The sequence below is a fragment of the Larus michahellis genome, chromosome 1, assembly GCF_964199755.1.
Source record: "Larus michahellis chromosome 1, bLarMic1.1, whole genome shotgun sequence".
NCBI lineage: Eukaryota > Metazoa > Chordata > Aves > Charadriiformes > Laridae > Larus > Larus michahellis.
In genome coordinates this window covers 17,496,535-17,515,613 of record NC_133896.1, presented here as the reverse complement: position 1 = coordinate 17,515,613, position 19,079 = coordinate 17,496,535, and the positions used below count along the sequence as shown (strand labels likewise).

Here is a 19,079-nt window from a genome sequence, read left to right as displayed (position 1 = left end):
CAGGATTTTTTCAAAACCCAGGAATCTGCCGGCAGATAACAGGCAGCCGTGGCCCGTGTTATCTGACGTGCTTTAGATTTAGCAGCTGTAGGGAGCTTCACATCTCCTGCTTGGATTTCATGGAGTTGTGAGAAGTAACTTGTTCTTTAAGCGATCCCTAAAATACTGGCCAGTGTGAAAAATGGAATTATATTAGCAAAGGGAGTGCCACAAGGAGCGAAGGGGTTTCACGGGCTGGCTGAGGGGGTGAGCCATCCCGGCATTGCCAGTGTCACAGACTGTCCCCAGGCTGTGTGTGGCAGCTATTTGGGCTGTGCTCTTATCACCCGAGCCCCTCCAGACCCTCACTGCACAGCAGCTCTCCCTCCTTTCCGTACTATTTTTTCCCACCGGACTGCGAAACATCCCCTCCAACGGCGTGTCCCAGCCCTTCCGACCTTCAGCTGCCAGCAGGCACACAGGCGCTTTTCATCCCAGAGGCTGGCGGATGCAGATCCCTTCCTTTTCAGCTCCTCAAGTAGCTCTTCCCTTAGGGGCTTCCAACTCCGGCTTCAGCCAGCAACCAGCTTGTCCTTCAAGTACGTGCGGGCTTTGGTTCAAATTTTGAGGATGCTTTTCAGGCTGTGCCTCAGAGCTCCCGCAGGGACAGCAGTGTGTCTGGGATGAGGTGGCCGCCCTTGGAAGTGACAAACCCAAGAGCCACACAAAGGTGTGTTCTGTTCCAGTCCTGATCAAAGCCGTGCTTCGAACGCTTGCTCAGATGGCTGCTCCGTAGAGCCAAAGATGCCATCTTTCTAAAGAATTCCAGGCACTTTCGGAAAAAAAAGGGTGATTAAGGATTTTTCGAGTTTCTTGGTAGACCTTTGTGCCTTGAAGCACAGTGATGTCTTGGAGGTACTGTAGAGATTTAAAAAACGCTATTTTAATATATTTTGTTAAATATACATAAAATATGAAAATACAACATCAAAGAGTATGCATCAAATGCAGTTCTCATTTACATTACAGACCAAAGAGAATTCAGAATAATTTTAGTAACTGGGACATCAGTGATGCTACAGCTGAATGAATATAGGACAAAGGATCTTATTCAAAGTTGAACTACAGTTTTTTAAAACCACTCCTTTAAGCATCACAATGCAAAGCAGTAATAACCGCAATTCAGTAGAACTTTTCTGTAAGCTTTCTTTTCTCTTAAATACTTTTATGCCTGTATAGGTAGCTAAACGGTCTATAAAGTCTTGTTATATCACAGAATTAATACAGAACCACCAGTGACTTCCAGCTTAGGCTTTTTTATTTTGCCTATTTATTTCCATATTGCCATGGCATTTCCACAGTGTGCTACAGTGCCAGGAATCTCTCCTTTTAGCTCCCTCCTTTTTCTCCCTGTGTATTCAAGCCTGCACGTTATTTGCTTTTGCCAAATATATCATCCTGTTTTCAGAAAGCCTTGCAGATTACATTCCTCTCCGAGTTGGAGAGTTATTTGACGAAATATCCTATTACTTCTTTAAAGCGACAAACCTTTGTTCAGTCTTTCTATAGGAATTGTGTTTTTCCAGTTTTTTGAGGGTTTTTGACACAAGATATGTGTGTCTGTTAGGGGAATTGGCTGCGCTTATCCAGCACATCATCAAGAAGTGCTTTCAGTAGTGTCCTCTCGGTGCATCTGATGTGTGTGTGCGCTTTGTTTGGCATATCCAGTACACTGGGGGAATTTTCTCTTTTGGATGATACATACAATTTCTCTCCAAAGAAACATGTTGTAGAGCATCTTAAAGTGCTAGGGAAGGTGTATTCATGTAGTCTTGCCTGGTACTCACAGCTGATGAATGGAAACAGGAAGATATTTATCAAGTGGTTTTCACAGCTTTTCATCTTAATGTATTAAAGTGAGAATATAGGAACATCAGTCCTGAATCAGAAAAGCTGTGAGCACAGGCTTGAAGTCGAACCCTTGGCTATGCAGTTTATTACTTGAGAGGTTTTGGCTTGCACTCCCTCTAGGATGACGGGGAAGATTTATTTCATAATTTGTTAACTGTAAGAATTACTATTATAGAGGGAAATGTTCCTCTCCCCTGTGCTTTGTGTTACATCCTTTTTCAGTTTACTGAAATGCCTCAGTATATTTTTTGCCAGGAGATACCCACAAACACATTCATCAGGAGGCAGTGGTACGATGGCTCAGCTCATCGTGGGGAGCAGGACCAGAAGTCATAGGATCACAGGATGGTTGGTGTTGGAAGGGACCTTAAAGATCATCTAGTTCCCATCCCCCTGCCCTGGGCAGGGACACCTCCCACTGGACCAGGCCGCTCAAAGCCCCATCCAGCCTGGCCTTGAACACCTCCAGGGATGGGGCATCCACAGCTTCCCTGGACAGCCTGTTCCAGTGTCTCACCACCCTCACAGTAAAGAATTTCTTCCTAATATCTCATCTAAATTTCCTCTCTTTCAGTTTAAAACCGTTACCCTGTGTCCTATCACTACGCTCCCTGATAAAGAATTCCTCCCCATCTTTCCTGTAGGCCCCCTTCAGGTACTGGAAGGCAGCTATAAGGTCTCCCCGGAGCCTTCTCTTCTCCAGGCTGCACAACCCCAACTCTCTCAGCCTGTCCTCATAGCAGAGGTGCTGCAGCCCTCTGATCATCTTCATGGCCCTCTGCTGGACCTGCTCCAACAGGTCCACGTCCTTCTTATGTTGGGGACTCCAGAGCTGGATGCAGTACTCCAGGTGGGGTCTCAGGAGAGCGGAGTCGAGGGGCAGAATCACCTCCCTCGACCTGCTGGCCACATCCTGTGGAGCTGAGCCCACCTGAGTGGCTGCCTGCATGATCATGGTGCTCTTGTCTTTGCCCCTGCATTTTGCCGGTGTAATATCGTACCTGCCTGAAAGGCGCATGATGTTGATGTGAGAGGAGAAAGGCAGCGAAGCTGGAGAGCGGGAATGGCTGAGCTCTCCACCTCACCTTGTCTCAGAAATCACTGCCCCTGGGTCAGTGGCCACACTAGCTGCAAACCATGGCGGTTTCCAGCCTGGCATGGAACAGAGGTGCAGACCCAGGTCTGGATGTGGCAATACTGCCCAGCGCGGGCGGCTTCGGCGTGGGAATCTGTGGGAGCTGGGCTGCGGGGGCAGCGACCGCAGCAAAACTTTCCATTTTAATTTGCCTTTGTTTGTGAGTCACTGCCCACGGCTCCTGCTGCTTTTACTTTCCTCCAGGAATGCATTTGCACGGTTTTAACTGTGCTTGAATTAATGTAATTGTATAATCTGGTAACAAGTAATCATGCAAATATCAAACTGTTGGAAATGTATTCGTTCCTTCAGCTGGCTGTGTTGAGTAATTTTGCTCTATATTTGTTTCTCAGACATTGTTGCTGGGTAAAATTCAGCTGTGTAGGCCATCTTCAATTTCTCTGAACAATTTTACGTGCAGGATCTGAACACGCTTTATATCTTAAGAAGACACATGCCAAAACATAAATGTTAACTAATTAACTCACATAGAGGGTTTAGCTTTCTGTACAATGATTAATTCAGCAGCTGCTTTTGTCCCAGCCGCAGATTTTCTAAGTGGATATCCTCTCTACATTATGAACACAAATTATTGTTATCACAAATTATTTTTTATGAATTGCAATTCACTCTCAGATTTTGGGCAAAAGCGGGAAAATTTATGGCGTACGTACAAAGCAAGATGCCTGATTGTTTAGTACTTGCATTTAACAGATCTTGATACAGGCTTTTGAATAGAATAAAGTCGAAGTATTTGGGGGGAAACAGCTTCAGCAAGCGGTACGCAGAATCCGTAGCTTCTGCGGAGAGTTATTGTGCGCATCTCTGAAAGGTTCAGAAAATGGGCTGTCACCTGCAGGATACGTGGGAAAACGTGGAAGCAATCCGTATGTCCTCAGCATCCTGCTTATTCTTCCTGTAAACATTTTGCGAGCCTTGTCGCGAGCTCAGCTGTGCCCTGCCACCGCCATGGGCAGCAAAGCCAAATTCCACTGGAGGCAAAATGCAAACACTTATCTGTTTGCACAGTTCCCAACCCATAATGAAACACTGCAACAATTTACACATATTTTGGTTGACAAGGGAGCGTGCAAGTTTTTAACTGGTGGCGTTACCTCCTCCCGTATAGATCTGTCTGTCACCAGCTTTGTATTTATCACCGGGTCTGGAAGCAGCCAAGGAATCTGAAAACTGGGGCCAACGTTGTTGGATATTTGCAAGAGGATTGCTCAGCAAATCATACCCTGTGCCCCCCCTGAAAATTCAGACTCGAAAGACGATGAAGCATCCTTACCCCCCTGCAATTACAGGCTCGTACCTTGATTGTAGAGGGGGTCAGGTACAGAAGTTGGGAAGCAGCTTAAACCTTTCTCAGAAACACGTGAGTGGCTGAGTGTCACAGCTTGCTGATGGGGTGAGGTGTCACCTTCCCTGACGTCTTCTTCTCCCCTTGCAGGAGAGTACTGTGAGGTGAACGCACGTTCCGGACGCTGCGCTCCAGGGGTCTGTAAGAATGGAGGAACCTGCGTGAACCTGCTGATCGGGGGCTTCAAGTGCGAGTGTCCCCCGGGTGAGTACGAGCGGCCGTACTGTGAGATGACCACCAGGAGCTTCCCACCACAGTCCTTCATCACCTTCAAGGGGCTGCGGCAGCGCTTCCACTTCACCGTCTCCCTCATGTAAGTCCCGGCAGGGAAGGGCTCTGTGGCTGGTGGCTTGTCCGCTTGAGCTTGGGGGGTGTGTGTTAAGTATTCTCACCAAGTGAATTATCTATGTGTAGAGGTTACTCTGGGTGTTTCTGACACTGACTCCTGCGGGTGGAACACCATCGTGTTGTTTGAAAGCGTTTGGTTTCTGCCTTGCAGAGGATGCTGCTGAGGTGCTAGCTCCCAACCTTCCTCTGCTGCAAGGCAGGGTGGTGGCGCGGGGAAGGGGGTGGTGTCCCCCTCTCTGGCCACCTCTCAGCAGCCCTCCGCCGGAGAGGCGCAAGGCTGGGTGATGGGTTTGCCACCTCTCAAGCTTGTCAGGTGCTTTTCTAGTTGTGTCTGTGGCCTCCTGACGTCCAGGTGCAAGCTGCTGGTTCATGCTGCTTGTTTGGGAATGCTCTTCCCCTCTCCTTTTCCGCTGACTGTGAGAGGACCTGGTCTCCTCACAGTCACAGGCTGGTCCTCCTCAGGTCCTTGCTCTCTGCTGGTTCCCAGCCTTGAGCTTGGAACAATCCCAACTGTCCCAGCTCCTCACCTCACTCTTCTTGGCCTTTACACCCAGGTCCTGCTTCTGGTCCCATCCTGGCTGCCAGCCCCCTCCCTGTTGCATCTGCTCCAACATCTCCATGTTGGACAGTCTTTTCCTCGGCTGGCTGTCACTTTTCCCACAAGGACACTCGAGGAGCTCTTGGAGCTTGGGGAGCAATGGTGGCAGCTGTACTGTGTGGACCAGGGCTCTCCTCCCCTGGCTCACACATCCTGGGGAAAAAACCCTCTTCTAGAGAAGACTTTTGGGGTCAGGTCATAGCGTAGGGCTCACCTGCTGTGAAGCCAGAGCTCACGGTACGCACGTGTGTCTTCTCCCGAGAGGGTGCAGGTTTGCAGCTTCCCCATGGTTTATCCGGTCAGGATTGACCTTTGGTTCTCCCTCACGGTTGACTGTGAGTAAATAGCACAAAAATGTGTTAACCCTGACCCCAAAGAGCAGGGCTGGGGATTTGTTGATAGGTACAACAACAGCAACAATGACAGACATCTTTGTGTGTCTGTCCAGAGAAAGTGCTCCGGGAGGACACCACCAGGCACACGTCGCACATCCCCAGGCAGTTACCCAGGGTTTTACATCTGTCAGGAGCCGGGCAGCTTCCTTCCATTTTATCCTTCATCTGCCTTAATCCCAAGGTCTGAAATTTTATGGAATCTTGACATTTTGGTTAAATCAGACAGTGCAGGCACAGTTTGCGTGTGATCATCTGAGGCAGGGAAGAGATGCGCCTGTGAAGATCAATGTAGAGCATCAGGTCTGAGTACACGGAAAAGCTGAGGAGCAAAAGGCTCTGTTGGACTTGTGAGACCTACAGTGAGTGCAAACAAAGGAGCAGTCTGGGCTGGCTGCCAGCGTCAACTACCTGCGCTACCCTTGGCTTGTCCCCACAGCCACGTGGTGTCATTTTTCAGGCTTTCAGGAAGAGATCTTTTGACATGTAGGGTGCTTCAAGTTAAAGTGACTCAAATGCTCTTGGTAGCGGTTATTGAGAAACAGCAAACTACTGTAGCAAGGTATTGCTTACACCAGTTTTTCTTCACCGTCTTTAAAACCAAAATGGCATATTTAGTCGTGAGCGAAACGCTCCTCAGTCCACTCACTACGGTTATAAAAAGTCTAGACCATCGTGGGGTTCATCCCACACTGTCTGGGATAACACTTATCATAGAATCATGACACGTTTAACTTTTCATAGCTGAAGTTCACTTTTATTTGCACTTGTTATTTCTTCGGCTTTTATTATCCTTCAATGCAGATGGAAAACATTGCATGAGGATAAGCAAGAATTAGCAGTTTGACTAGACAATGGTTTGCCATTACATATTTTGTGATTTGGGAGCATTCATAAAATCCCAGGGTGTCTAGCTTCCCTCAGCCTCAAGTGACTCACGACCTGCTCCTGGCAAAGAGCAGGATATTTGCATTGTCCAGTCTCATATCTAAAATGCAATTTTAAAAAAAAAGCGTTTAGGTTACCGACCAGGCATGACTTTCTGCACCCAACATTGTACATCTTCCTTGCTTCCTTCCAACGCTTACTACTCCTTCACTCCAAGAGACGCTGTCAGTGGAGAGGTTTTCTCACTATTCAAAATTCTCTAAGAAAGTGTCTTTTGTTTCCTATGTCCTGAGATGAAAAATATCCCTTTTATTAAATAACAGGATTTCTTTTCCCCGGCTGGTGATAACCAGACAAGTTGAAAAGCAATAGTGCTTTAACTATTAGTATGATACAAAAGATGCTTTTGATTAGTGTCAAAGGATGGAACTGAGCACACAGAGTAAAGAAATAGAAAAGGTAGTGTAATAAGTTAATAGTTTAACAATTAGAGTATAGAATTGTAACCGTATCAGAAAAATATATTCAAACAGAACTAAGGTTCCTGTTGGTGCTGATCAAACTAAGTTTTTCTGCCCACTAAAGAAGCATCACTAATATTCTCATTTCTTTTCCTCATATATATTCTGGATAGATCTGATCAAAATGTTTTGGCGAAGCAGTTATCCACGGAAAAATACAGTCTTGGGAAATGTTTTACAGAAACTGTATTCCTTTGGATGAAATGTTTGATGGTGAAAAGTGAAAACTAATCAGTGTTTTGATAATATTTAAGTACTTCAATAGTATTTTCTTAATTCATTTCGTTTGCCTTTTACTTCTATAATATTGTTTTATATTATCTTAAATAAATTCAGAAATAAAGATGTATTTCAAAACTGATTAAAAGCAATCAAAGCAATAATGTAATATTTTTAGGGACTATAACAGATATTCTTTGGAATTTGTATTTTATTGGAAAATGTCAAAATTTGTACTTCTGGTTTTTGAACCAGAACAATTCATTCTCCTTCAAAAACATTTTTAAATGTATGGAATAAAAATTCCCATTTCCATGTAGCTCATATTCAGGCTCCTGCTTCTGAAAGGTCTCTACTCGCTGTGATCCGCAACATACATATTTCTGACAAAAAACTTATTTTAAAAAATATTCTTTGGCTTTGACATTTTTTTTTTTTTGGTTTCAAATACCAGACCTTGATGTTCTAAAATACTGCTTCGTTCACATTCTCTGCATGCAGGTTTTGTTGCATTGCATGAGAATCTTGCTAGCAGACGTGACATGACAGGCACAAGAGTCATTTCTTCTGTCCGTGGAAGGCAGTTTTCATCAGCTGGGTTCAGCATTTGAGTCTTTTGTAAGAAAAGTGGGTTAATTTAAATCAGGCATAATTCCTGAAACTCAACATACGAAATCAAACTACACTGCCATTTGGAAACACAAGAAATTCCCATGGTTTCTCTCTCTTTCTCACTTTATATAATATTAATCTTTGTAAAAATGTTTATGTAAAGTGGAATAATTTTTTTGCATTTCTAAGGAGATGAAAGCTGTGTGTAAATCCCCAAAGACAATAGGATTCAATTAAAAATGATAACACACACACAACATGCAGAAATTTGCAAGAAAAAAGTTCTGTGCTGACAAAAAAAAACCAAACAGGCTTTTTTAAAAGTGGGATTGCCTCTTTTTCTGCAGGAAAGGTGTGATACATCCCATATTAGAAGTACAAGAAAAATAAAAGCAAAAAACACCCATTGGCGCTGATTTAGTGGAATCATTTAAGTGTTTATTTTCCTTCCTCCGATTGACTGACCTGTTGATTGATGACCCCTGATCGTCTACATGGCGTTATTAAAGTAACTCTTATCTTTCTTTTCCTCTTGCCTCCCCATCACGTCTTTTTAATCAGTTGATGACTCTCCCTGTGCCCTGTAGCATTTAGACAGCAAGCAGGCAGCAAGTATCTCCCCCTTTGATGTGGAAATGCTTTCTAGCTTTCCGACTGTTTGCAAAGTGTAGTAAGTGCTACTGTTTGGGGAGTGCCGGCCACTCACGCTGCGTCGTGCCTCTGCCCAATTTCATCCCTTGTGAGGGTCACCATCCACAGCAGATCTCTGCAGAGCGGATTCCTGCGATTTCCATCTTGCTTGCCTCTGTCGATTGTGAAAGAGCAGATTTATCCTGCGGCTGACTCCCCAATTTGATAATTTTCTGTCTGAAGAAAGATTCAAAGGCTTGTTTTACTGCTAAATACAATGCCGCCTTTCTTCTGGGCGACTTGACCCTCAGTCTTTAGTTCATAAGCCATTAAGCCTGAACTAACCCCTCGTCTCTGCGTTCTAGGTTTGCAACCAGGGAGAGGAACGCTCTCCTCCTTTACAACGGGCGTTTTAACGAGAAGCACGACTTCATTGCCTTGGAGATCATTGAGGAGCAGATCCAGCTCACGTTCTCTGCAGGTGAGCTCTCGTTGGCGTCGAGCGAGTCTGCTCGTGGTCAGGAGATCCTCTCAAGCTGTTTGGAAACGCACTTTAATGATTTTATATGGCTATTTGCTTGCCTCATTAATTGAGTAACATTGTACAGTGAACAACTGATGCCGGCTGTCGCAAAGTACTCCAGAATGTAGCGGTTTGTGGTGGTTACACTTTCTGTCATAGGCAGGAGCTTGTCAACATACCAGTTATAAAAGCCGGAGTTTACGACTGCTATAAAAGATTGGAGCTAGCCTGAAAGTTGGCCTCCGAGCCAATGTTTGCTTAAGCAAGACTTCGTTTTATCACACTGTGATAAACGTCGTGTGGTTATCCATTTTTACACTACGCCATCAGTGAAGCTAGGTGCATAAATGTTATCTAAAAAATACACGCGAGCCAAAGCACAAGCTAGCAGACAAGTGAAAAATGCCCGCCGTTCGTTAGGGATTGCTGACAAGCAGTGCAGTCGCTTTTGTGCTGTAGAAGCACCTCCCCTTGGAAGAAGCCGTAAACAACACCGAATTTAGGAGGAGTTTGCTGCGGGCTCGTTGCTACGGTGGGCTAGGAAACAAGAAACGGAGGCTTTGTCATTTGCTTGTTTTCTGTGCTGGGACAAAGCCAGCACCTTTTGGTGCTTCTGGGAGCAGAGAGGGGAAGGCCAACAGGCGAAGCTGAGGGTGATACATATCCCTGCCACAGTGGTCTTCTCCTAGGGGAGAATTTTCCTCCAGAAAATCAGCCCTGGCAATGGCAAAGCTCTTCCTGATGAAAGTGTGATCAGAAGAAACCCCTGCCCTTTCAGCCTCAGCAGATGGGTGTTTTTGAATTAAAAAAAAAGCCCAAGTTTCATCCAGAACCTCATGCCCAGTTGTGCTTATTGCTGTGGCAAGGGTAGCAGGTGAAGCTGTACAGCATGGTTGAAGCACACTGAAGCCACCAGGAACCACCACCTGGCCTTCAGCAGGCTTGCTGGGGCTCTTGGTGGACCACTTGCGTTCCTGCTTCAGCCCAGTCTGTGAGTTTGGTGGGAAGGCTTTGGTGGCTTTACTAAATCTCAACAGGGCAGACAACCTCTAGTCCTCACAGGTTGAGGGGATGTTTTCCATTGGGACAGAAACAAATATCTGGGAAGGGCTGCTGTCCTGTAGGTCAAGTGGGGTTACGCGTAGGTCAAGTGAGACATTTGTAGCTCTGTACCAGGCGCATAACTCAGGAAATAATCCTGTTATTTCCCGTTATCCGTATTCAGGATAGACATGCGGGCTCTAGTCAATTCTCACTTTATTTTTGTGAAAAGTGAGACGCTGCAAGCAGTAGAGCAGTAGAAGCAGAAGGGACAGCCCACGCTGGTGTTGCACATCTCATCTCGCCACCAGGGATGGTCACTGCCCTCGGACCCCACGATAAATCCTATGGGACCCCATCGATTTACCAGCGATGCTTAAGTGCATATCTGGGCCCTTTGGGTTGAAGATATCCGGTTTCATTTCCCCTTTATTACCTCAAAGTTGTCCAAATTAGATTTCAAGGCAGGCTTTTCAATGGATTAGTGTAATGAAATAGCATGCTGCCGTCGGAGAGATGTGCTTTCTTCTGTAGCTCTGCTCCGCCTGTCTAAACTTGAATCAAATTGCTTGGAAGGCACCCTGAGGATGAATGAGAGAGAAATAAATTCTACTTGCACTTATATGCATTTAAATGCGGAGGAACTCCTTTAAAATACATGAAACTAAATTTAGATTTGCACTGCTGCACCTGAGAGCAGGTCTGGTCCTGTATATTTACAAATGGTATTTTCTTTGGAAGGAGAATGGTATATGTTTTATGGTTTTAAGTGGCTTTTAACGAACAGCACAAGTTTTGGACATCTGATCTGACTGTTTTACCTGTCGCAACAACTTTCTCACAGAAAGCAAAGCAAAAGGGTTGGAGACGGGTGATATTCCTTTTGCAGTAACTTGCTAGCTGCATAAAAAGCCCAATTTTTACTGCAGATTTTTTACCACTAAGTGATAAAAAACACCACATCAAGATGTCAAACACGCTAAACCAAAATGTGTATTGTTTAAATAACAGAAGTATGTAGGATGGGAGCTGAAGGAGAGCAGGGGACAAGGGAATAATACTTCACACGGGGTAAAGCATTTGTTGCTAATAGAGAGCTGAAAGTGCATTTTAAGCTCAACAATACCATGAACTTTGTTGGCTTACGGAAGGGAGTTATTTTTCCTGTGGTTTATTATGTAGAAATTTCCAGCCGTTAAAAAAAAAAAAAAAAAAGAAAAAAAAGAAAGAAAGAAAAAAAAAAGTCGAAACCTAGCAATCCCTTCTCCGTGCCAGGCCTTTTATGTGCTTTCAACACGAATGTTTATTTTGCTGCTACCTCGGAACAGATATGCCTGGTTACTGAGCTGGTTCTGCTGACTCAGACCTGGCTTAAACGCTTCAGCTTTCCAGTTGCAATGGCAAGGACTTGCTTTCAAATTTAAATAGTGAAAGGCCACCAATAATTTAATTAATCACTAGTAAAATTTTGCTGGGACCAAGGTTACCGTGGGTTTTATGCTAGCATAATATTTTGGATTTCACTTTTTCAGCTCTGATGAGGAGTGGGCTTCACTTCCCTGACAAAATATCCTGGCGCAATACTCATCATATTAAAAAACCCTCAAAGTGCTGCTTTTGGGCAGCAGAATGCAGAGAAAATTATGTACTTTTTTTCCTCAGTTGACCATTTCAGCAATACCTGTATGTACCCAATGCGTCTGCTACCGCACTCTGCAGAAGCGTAATAAAAAATAACATTATTCACCTGAATGTGCCAGAAGCTATTTTTGTATTTGTGCACTGAAATAACTCCATGAAACAGGGGTTATTTACTGTCTCGCAGGACGAAACCCCGGATTCCTTCATGGTGAAGTAAGACGGCTACGTTCTGTGCCTGATCAGGGTCTCCGCGTGTTTCGGTTTAGTGCGGAGCGCAGTTTCCAGTGACGTTGACTCGTTTTTTCCCTTCTGCCTGCCCTTGCAGGGGAGACAACCACTACGGTGGCACCGTTCGTTCCGGGAGGGGTCAGCGATGGGCAGTGGCACTCGGTCCAGGTGCAGTACTACAATAAGGTAAGACTAATTGTGCTGGCGATTAGCCTATTTTTTTTGTAAAGTAATAGAGGCATGGGTCATCTAGCTCTGACCCGGTGTATGCAGGTGACTTGAATTTTATTTATTTAACCGGGCACATTGCTACAGCTCTGCACAAATGGTCCTGCTCTTCTTCACCTCGCCTGGGACAAAAATTCCCTCTGAGGGCTTCCGAGTTTTGTCTCCGGAAGGCAAAATCGGACCTAGTACATCCTTTTCAGAAGTGCTACCAGGGAAACCTTCAAGTGCTCGTAACTATTTTAGTTTTCAGTTCTTTAAACCCTCACAAGTGTCAGTGTATCTAAAGCAACTGATTCCCTGATTTGGATCTTTTTAAACAATTGTGCAGTGCAGGAGCCTTCAGCGTAGTAACTACAAAGCAGTAGAGTAGAGTTTTCTGAAGCAAAGCAGAATTCTTCCCTATAACCATTTTTTGTGCGTAAAATGACCAGTTTAGCTCGCGCAAGCTTCTCTGGTTTGGAAAATTTGGTTATGAAATGGTTGATGCATTTCGGTAATCAAGGGCTGTCTTACTAAATCATTTTTTTTGTCTGCTATATAAGAAGATACGCAAGAGAAGTGCAAAAAGCGTCATTGCACGCAGTCCGTGGCGCTCAGAGGTGGGCTCTGGGGTCCCTGTCCCACAGCTGCGCCCTCGGTAGCTGTCAAGAGCAGGTTCACTTTGACTGAACCAAAGGTGGGGGCTTTGTGCAAACCAGCCATTTTGTGAAGAACCAAAAAAGCAAGCTTTTAGGGTGTACGGTGTCACTGTTTACAGATGGATGTCAGAGCTCTTCTGTAATCTATAATAAAAATTAGAGAATTCACTTAGTTACTGAGAAGCATTGCTTTTAAGTCTGACATGATAGCATTATGGGGGATCGCGTAAGGAAATAGAGGAGCATTGTTGGCTGTTAAAAAGGAAACAGGATACCGGTGTGGGAAGCTGAATGGAAGATGAAGGATTAATATGATCAGCAAGTTCTTTATTTCCCAGCGCTGCATCATTTCATCACAGTTTGTGTCACAGTTTGAATGGGAGGATTAAAATTTTCTTTGGACTCCTAGATAGGGTCTCCTAGCCTAAGGGTATTTTATTGAGGAAATAAAAGCCTTTTTTATTAGTTATTTTATTTAAAAAACAACCACCATGCTTATTTTATAAGTTTTGTACTTAATATATTTAATATACTCCCTACGATCTGGAGCACAGAGAAGTAGAAGCAAAACTTGGTGTGTTGGCATGCATACGGCTGTGGACGCTCCTTACAAACTGCAACATGCCGTGTTTCCGTAGTCTGCGTATTTTTTAGTGGATCACTTGAGCAGAGTAAGTGGCACTTGCTGAGGCAGCGGAGGGACATTCCGGCTTTCCAGCTGCTCGGTGGACGAGGAGGGGAGGGCACAGCCACGGGGACAGCCGCTGGAGTGGCTCGCTGAAGAGCTGCCAAGCAGATAAGGGGCCCGGGCAGCCCCAGGACACTCTTTAAAAGGCAAAGAGATCTGTCACGGGTGTTAAAAATAAACCCCTGCCTCATTTTCAGGGCTTGCTGCTGTTCGAGCGGGCTGGTAGGTGAGCTGTTTTAGCAGCTGGTGTTTTCCTGTTGTTAACACGTGGCCCCGCCATCATTTTCTTCTTCTGCCCCAGTTTTTTGAAGGGAAAAAGCACGGAAGGAAACTCAGGGAAGAGAGGGAGAGCAGAGGGGCTGTGCCAGGAAATACCTCTGACTTCACTGCCTTTGCCACTCGCGTGACCTAGAAGTGATGCAAAGCAGGGTCACTGTGTGGAGAGCAGAGCTGTGCCCTTGCTGTCCGTGTTCGAGGCCGAGGTCATCACCTTCCCCTTAGCAGTATTTCATAGAACCATAGAATGGTTTGGGTTGGAAGGGACTTTAAAGATCATCTGGTTCCAACACCTCTGCCCTGGGCAGGGACACCTCCCACTAGACCAGGTTGCCCAATAGCCTCATTTATTCCAGAATGGTTAAATTTGGGCTGGCGGAGGGGAGTTCACAATACCGAGCAAACGTCAGAAGTAGGAAATGCTAACCTATATATATCTAGCGTGCTCTCAGGGCTTCCCAGCATGTCTGAGAACTGCCTGTGCTGCTCCGGCTCTGCGGCAGCGAGAGGAGAAGCAGGCGCTGGGGGGCAGCGGCAGCCGGGGGCAGCACTGCAGGGGCTGCCCGAAGGGCCCTGCAGCAGGATTAAACCTTCGCCTCAGCTGGTATTTGTTTGTAAAGCAGTTCCTTGGCTACTTCATGTTTTAACAAAGCTGGAAGAAAAGTTCCTGTGAGGAGGTTGAAAAGACAGAGATAATTTAGGGATTTGAGTTGTGCCAAGATAAATGGGATGCTATGTCTAAACTTGACATGGCTAAGACACGTTTGAATAACAGAGTACCCAAAACTCATGAGTTTGCTTAAATTATGCACTCGTATTATTTTGCAGGCACTGCATCCTTCCGCTCTTGCCAAAATCCTACCACACGGTTTCAGGTCCTTGTCCCATCACGGCTCAGCCCCTTTGCTGAGACACTGCACAGCCCCCCTGAGCAGGCAGAGCTCCCCCAAGCCCTCTCCCTCCTCCCTGCCTCTGGATCGTGTTTGATCCCCACCTCCAGCCCCTTCTGGACTCCCCTCCTTCCTCTCTGTCTCCGTCTCACTCCAGCATTTTGCAGCAGCACCCCATCCCTGGCGGCGGGGCCACAGGGACCGCCTCCACCAGCATCCCCCCAGGGCTCCTTGTCCCTTCTTCTGTTCAGCCGCTTGCCCTGGGAGCTTCTAGTCTTTGCTCCTTTTTAGAGATCTCTTCCCAATGCTGTCCATGGGAAGTGCATAATCCATCGTCCCAGCTACCCAAAGAGATCCATTTTATTCATTTGTCTATGTCTTGCATTAAAAATTCCTCAAAGAAGTGCTGCTCGTTCTTATCCCTCACTCATGTTGAGTTGCATCTCCCTCCATCTGCCTTTTGCTCCATCAGCAGGTTTTCTTTATTTAATAATCACCTTTGCCTATCCATTGGTCAGTCCCTTCCCTGTGTCACTTCTGTCCTTTTTTTGCACAGCAAAACCCGTACAGACACTTTGAACTTTTTTTATCATTCACGCTCGTAGAGCTGAGTGCTGCCAGCCTGCTCGTCCTGCTACCGGGGTCATTACAGTTGTGCCCATCCTCTTTCTACCCACCACTGCGCCCTGGGGCAGTGACAGGCTTCTTCGAGCTGGGCCCTTTCCTCCTGCCTTGGAAACGTGAGACGTGTTGTGGTGCAGGTTGAAATAAATAGCAATTCAAAAAATTTCTGTTGTGCTCACAGCAAGCGTGTGCGGTGAGGTGCTCCCTTAGTTTCGTCCGTCTTTCCCAGTTCCTTTTTTGTTAAGCTTCTTCGAAGTATCTTTTTAACAACTAAGCTAGAAACTGTTCAGTTTCTTTCCTTCTTTCCACATTTGTACAGCATCTGTCAAGAAAAAAAAAGGGTTCAGTCTTCTTTGGAGCTTTCAGATAATGCTGTAGTGCACATAAGGAGTATTAGATTTCATGACAGCCGAGGTTAACTTTTCATCTTTAGTTTTTGAGGAGAGTGACGAACAGACTTTGGTACATAATCTAAATCACTTTCCTAGATGCGTTTTCACAGCTCTGAAGGCTGTTCTTGCAATCTGAGTTGATGATGGTCAGATACGAGCAAAGATTGAGTGGTTTTTGGCACCTGCAGCTCTGTGGATGATATTTGGCTGAGCGTGACTGGAATTTAGGCTCCAGGGGTGGGTGACGTGGATGCGGGGGGCGACTCTGGTGGGAAACCTCTGCAGCAGCTATTTCCTTAGCGTGGCAGATGGTTCTGCAGCACCGTGGTGACGCTGCCATCCTGCGCAAAGTCAGTTTGGTAATGATGATAATGAAATAAGAAATAAGCCTAGAAGTGACTTCTGTAAATTATTTTCTGTACTCAGCTCAGAAGCGATGTGCTTGGTAATATTTATCTTTACTGTTGTTGAAAAGTGTTGTTTTATAATTAACTCCTTATCATGAGGGTCACCTGCCTCTTGGGGGCAAACACTGGAGCCTCGTTGGCAAGAGGTGAGTCTGGACCTGGCTTTGGGCCACCGCGTTTGCAGAGAAGCATCGAAACAGTTCTCTTATCAGCTCAAGTGTTTGATGCTTTCTTACAAAGCCTGGTATGTGCAGGCACTGTAAAACATTGCAATAATGACACGGATTGTATCAGGGGAGGAGGGGAAGCAGTGTCACTTCATGTACCATGTAGTGGTGGCAATGGGTGCTTCCTCCCCTGGTAACAGTTGGTATACTTGCTTTCAGTGGAGGTGCCTAAGGGGAAGTGCATGGACGTTGTAGTAAGGAAATGTTGGCTCTGTATTGAATTTCTGGGAGGGAAGACACCAAGGGGAAGGAGTTAGTAGCTATAAGAGAGCAGAAGTGAACTAGGCGTGTTTTATAACCATTCTCTAGTTTCAGTTATACATTAAAAGTCGTCAGCTACCCAGTAGCAAGGTATCAGTTTACCTGTTAGCGATGGTACTTGCCATTATAGATGTTTGCTGACAGCGGGGGGAAAGCAGGGAGGGAAGCTGCTCACTGACTCTGTTAGCTCGAACAAGTTACCTTCTGGGATCCTGATCTCGCAGCCGTTAAAATCAATGGAAGGTATTAAATTAAAGTGGGCCTCCGTGTGACCTGCTTTCTCAGGAGGCAATAGATATTGATAAAAAATTCCGAAGTAGTGGGATCTTTTAAATTATTTTTGAAGGAAAGGTGGGAGAAGGGGGAAGATTTCAGCCTGGCGAATAAAACTGGTAAAAAATGGCATGAATGACCTGCTGCTTGTTCACAGGATAGCTGGCCTAAGGGGCAGCAGCGATGGGAACTGCCATCTTTGCTTTGGTAACGTGCCTCCTCTCCCCACGATGAGAGCGCGGTCTTTGGAGCCCGCCGGAATGAGTGACAATCAATAGCTTTAGCCATTCTGATATTTGTTCAGAATAGGAGTAAAACCACCAGGCTGTTTGATGATAACGATGCTTAGTATCAGTAATATCACATGGACTATATGCCTTTCATTGCACATACAGGATCGTGTGCGATTGTAAGCTGTGCTTGGGACAGGGATTTTAATGAGCCCGGTAGTGGGTGGTGTTTTTAATTAAGTGAAAACTTCAAGCAGCTCTCGCAAACTTCTGATAGAAACACAATTTTTTTCAGAATTTAAGATCTACCATCAAATTTATGTTAATGTTTTACCTGACTCATTACCTCAGGGTAGAATTCATCATTTGGCACAAGATAAAAATGTTTTACGTATGGACATGTTCCTTTAATTACAGAGGGCATGTACATGTATATTTATATACCGTGTGTCTTATATGTTACTTATACATATATGACATCAAAGTCGCTTAAGGACATTACCATTCTGTAGGTGGAAGCTCCTTCTGCGTTTGTTTAAGGGAGCACAGGATAATTTTACCTAAATGTCGAAAAGCCTGAGAACAGCAGAGAGAAACATGCTATCACTGATGTGCAGTACAGTCATTCTGGGGAACGGGATGAAGAAATCCCCGAATGACTCACAGAATGACTCACAAAAGTAAAGTGAGACTGGGCAGCGTGTGTGCGTGGGATTCTCCTCCGCGGTCCGGAGGTGCAAAAATGATGGGTGCCTCGGAGAGTGTCCCAGCTGTACTGGTCACTTGAGCCTGCAGGCTCCTGGGATGAGATATTCAGGACAAACATTACCCTTTTTCCGTAACTGGGATAAGGTTTCTTCTCCTATTTGAGACTCTTTCACTCCTTCCTTGCATGTCTTTAGACTGAAGAGTGCCATGGTGGTTGTTTCAGATGCTTGACTGTCTCAGCCATCCTTTCACAGGGGTTACAGTTAGCAGGGACCTGCTGCTTTCCATCCCTGTGCACTTCCCACCCGGCAAAGCCCAGACCTGCGTTTAGCCTGAAGACAACCGCCAGAGAAAACAGGCGAATTCTTCAGTTAGAGATAAACTTAAAAGAAACGAGGGCTGCTTAGGGCTGATCTTCGGTGTGTTGTGAATTCAAAGCGCATTCTGCGTGCGTTGCTCTAAATCAGACTCACATGTGCTTTCAAAAATCTCCTGCCTGTGGTAAGTGATGGCTTCTCTTGAATTAACTGGCCTTCATCTGGGGCAAGTTGGAGCTTGAGTATCAACGAAGTTGGAGCTAATGCTGTAGAGATTTAGCTCTCAGCCCACTCACGCACTAGAATTTGCCAGTACCTTTCCTTCCTGGAGAGCCTGGGTCATATCCCTCACCCACCGGCTGAAAGCTGCTTCCAGGTGCCAGAACACCCTCTGTTTCAGTGCCAAGACCCACGCTGTAATTGATTTTCTGTGCCTCAGGTACATGCTGCAGCTTTCCCCTTGTGCTGGCTCAGCCAGCGGGCAGGAGAGTGGCTTTCTCCCTCGCCTGTGGGTTCCTTGGACAAAGCTGATCCCAAAAGGTTATTTAACCATGCCTGTACAGCTGTGCTACGGCGCCAGCAGAGCTCACCATTTAGAGTCTGCATCCGCAAATCCTCCATACCGTGGATCACTAGTAGTGCCCCACAGACTGGTCGCTGGTGCTGGGCGGTAGCATACGTCTGGGCAAAACCAGCCAGCTCCGTTTCTGGGGAGACCTCAGTGATCCCCAATCGCTTGTGCCGTCTAAGTGGCAGCTTTCCAGTGCTGCTGGGCAGAGCTTGTGTGCCCTGCTGGGCTCTGGAGGGAGCTGGGGGCAGCTGAGGGTCTGGAGGGTCTGGAGGACCCTCAGCTTGAGATAAAAATTGCAACGTTTACCTGGCCATTTT

The 19,079-nt window shown here is 45.8% G+C and overlaps 1 protein-coding gene across 1 annotated transcript in view; it reads left to right on the top strand.

The window, feature by feature from the left end:
• CELSR1 (cadherin EGF LAG seven-pass G-type receptor 1) overlaps positions 1-19,079 on the top strand; it is a 175,054-nt gene that overhangs the window by 90,116 nt on the left and 65,859 nt on the right. The window contains exons 3-5 of the mRNA XM_074586485.1: positions 4,482-4,704; positions 8,965-9,080; positions 12,130-12,218. Coding sequence (XP_074442586.1) covers positions 4,482-4,704; positions 8,965-9,080; positions 12,130-12,218 — 428 coding nt within the window. The remainder of the gene's footprint in view (positions 1-4,481; positions 4,705-8,964; positions 9,081-12,129; positions 12,219-19,079) is intronic.